Raw genomic sequence first — 2,500 nt, 5'->3', positions numbered from 1 at the left:
CAGACACAGACACAGACACAGACACAGACACAGACACAGACAGACAGAAACACAAACACAAACACAAACACAAACACACACACACACACACACGTGTCTTACTGTGTTGTGGCTGTCTTCTGTTAGCAGGTGAAGCAGGTCTTGCTCAAAGCGCTCCAGAGAAGGGGAGAGGAGTAGCACCAATCTGTCCAGGAAGCAGGACACACTCTTCAGCACACGCGGCTTACGGAGCCAGCCTGTGGACACACACACACACACACACACACACACACACACACACACACACACACACACACACACACACACACACACACACACACACACACACACACACACACACACACACACACACACACACACACTGGATATGAGACACCACAAGACAATTAACATTTACACACACACACACACACACACACCGGATATGAGACACCACAGGACAATTAACATTTACACACACACACACACACACACACACACACACAAACACTGCACATAGTATGCAATAAAACATCACATGGCTGGCATCACATGTATTGTCAATGCAGACGTCTGGGGTTTTAGTGCCGCTGTGGAATAACCATCTCTACTATCCAACATTTAGCAGGGAATCAGATGAGAAACTGAATAAAAGATTTGAATAACTCTCAAACATCCAGAGCCAGCCCAGACAGCACCCCCCTCTCCTCCACCCCTCTCTCATCCAGCACCCCCCCCTACTCCAGCCCAGACAGCACCCCTCTCCTCCAGACAGACAGCACCCCTCTCTCCTCTCTCCTCTAGCACCCATCTCTCTCTCCTCTCTCCTCCAGACAGACAGCACCCCTCTCTCCTCTCTCCTCCAGCACCCATCTCTCTCTCCTCTCTCCTCCAGTCCAGACAGCACCCCCCTCTCCTCTCTCCTCCAGCACCCATCTCTCTCTCCTCTCTCATCTCCCCTTCTCTCCTCCTCTGTAATCATCTATCTCTCCTCTCTCCTCTCTCCTCTCTCCTCCTCTGTAATCATCCATCACTCCTGGTCTTCATGAATGTTTAACTGCTCCCGCTGTGGATCAGCCTGTAGTAGCACACCAGCACCACTGAAACACCACTCACACACACACACACAAACACACACACACACACAAACACACACACACACACCAGCACCACTGAAACACCACTCACACATCAGTCTCCTGGGTCTGGCAGAACAACGGCTTTCATCATTCACACACACACACACACACACACACACACACACACACACACAGACACGCTCACAAACACACACACACACGCGCACGCACGCACGCACACACACACACACACACACACTGTCGCACACGCACACACACAAACACACGCTCACTCACATACACACACACACACACACACACAGACACACGCTAAAACATGCTAAAACAAGCTCACACACAAACACTCTCACACGCACACAAGCTCACTCACACACACACACACACACACACACACACACACACACAGATGCACACACACGCTAAAACACGCTCACACACAAACACGCTCACAGACACACACACACACTACCTGTTGCCTACATGCACCTATACAGTTCATCCAGGGCTGACCTGAAGAGGGGCCTCAAGAAGGCATCAAGAAGGCCACTTGATGCACTGAGCAGGATTAACGCACGTTAGGCTGCTGGCCCTGATGGCATCCCCGGACACGTGCTCAGGGCCTGTGCTGGGCAGCTGTCTGAGGTCTTGACTGACATTCAACCTGCCACTGGCCCAAGCAGCTGAGCTTTTAAACCACCTCACAGTGATCTGTTCATAGTCATATGAGGCAAACACATCACACACACAGATACAGCAACCTAACCCTACCCAACACAACACACACACAGATACAGATACAGCAACCTAACCCTACCCAACACAAGACACACACAGATACAGATACAGCAACCTAACCCTACCCAACACAAGACAGAGATACAGATACAGCAGCCTAACCCTACCCAACACAGATACAGATACAGATACAGCAGCCTAACCCTACCCAACACAGATACAGCAACCTAACCCTACCCAACACAGATACAGCAGCCTAACCCTACCCAACACAAGACACAGATACAGCAGCCTAACCCTACCCAACACAGATACAGCAGCCTAACCCTACCCAACACAAGACAGAGATACAGATACAGCAACCTAACCCTACCCAACACAAGACACAGATACAGCAGCCTAACCCTACCCAACACAAGACACAGATACAGATACAGCAGCCTAACCCTACCCAACACAAGACAGAGATACAGATACAGCAACCTAACCCTACCCAACACAAGACAGAGATACAGATACAGCAACCTAACCCTACCCAACACAAGACACAGATACAGCAGCCTAACCCTACCCAACACAGATACAGCAACCTAACCCTACCCAACACAAGACACAGATACAGCAACCTAACCCTTCCCAACACAGATACAGCAACCTAACCCTACCCAACACAAGACACAGATACA

The 2,500-nt window shown here is 50.2% G+C and overlaps 1 protein-coding gene across 1 annotated transcript in view; it reads right to left on the bottom strand.

Moving 5' to 3' along the window:
• LOC308382686 (nephrocystin-4-like) overlaps positions 1-2,500 on the bottom strand; it is a gene marked incomplete at both ends in the record, with an annotated part of 48,905 nt that overhangs the window by 16,643 nt on the left and 29,762 nt on the right. The window contains one exon of the mRNA XM_080861072.1: positions 103-236. Within this exon, the coding sequence (XP_080717198.1) occupies positions 103-236 (134 nt within the window). The remainder of the gene's footprint in view (positions 1-102; positions 237-2,500) is intronic.

This window comes from Sprattus sprattus (assembly GCF_963457725.1).
Source record: "Sprattus sprattus genome assembly, contig: scaffold_55, whole genome shotgun sequence".
In the NCBI taxonomy this organism is placed as follows: domain Eukaryota; kingdom Metazoa; phylum Chordata; class Actinopteri; order Clupeiformes; family Clupeidae; genus Sprattus; species Sprattus sprattus.
This window is presented reverse-complemented; position numbering and strand designations above follow the sequence as displayed.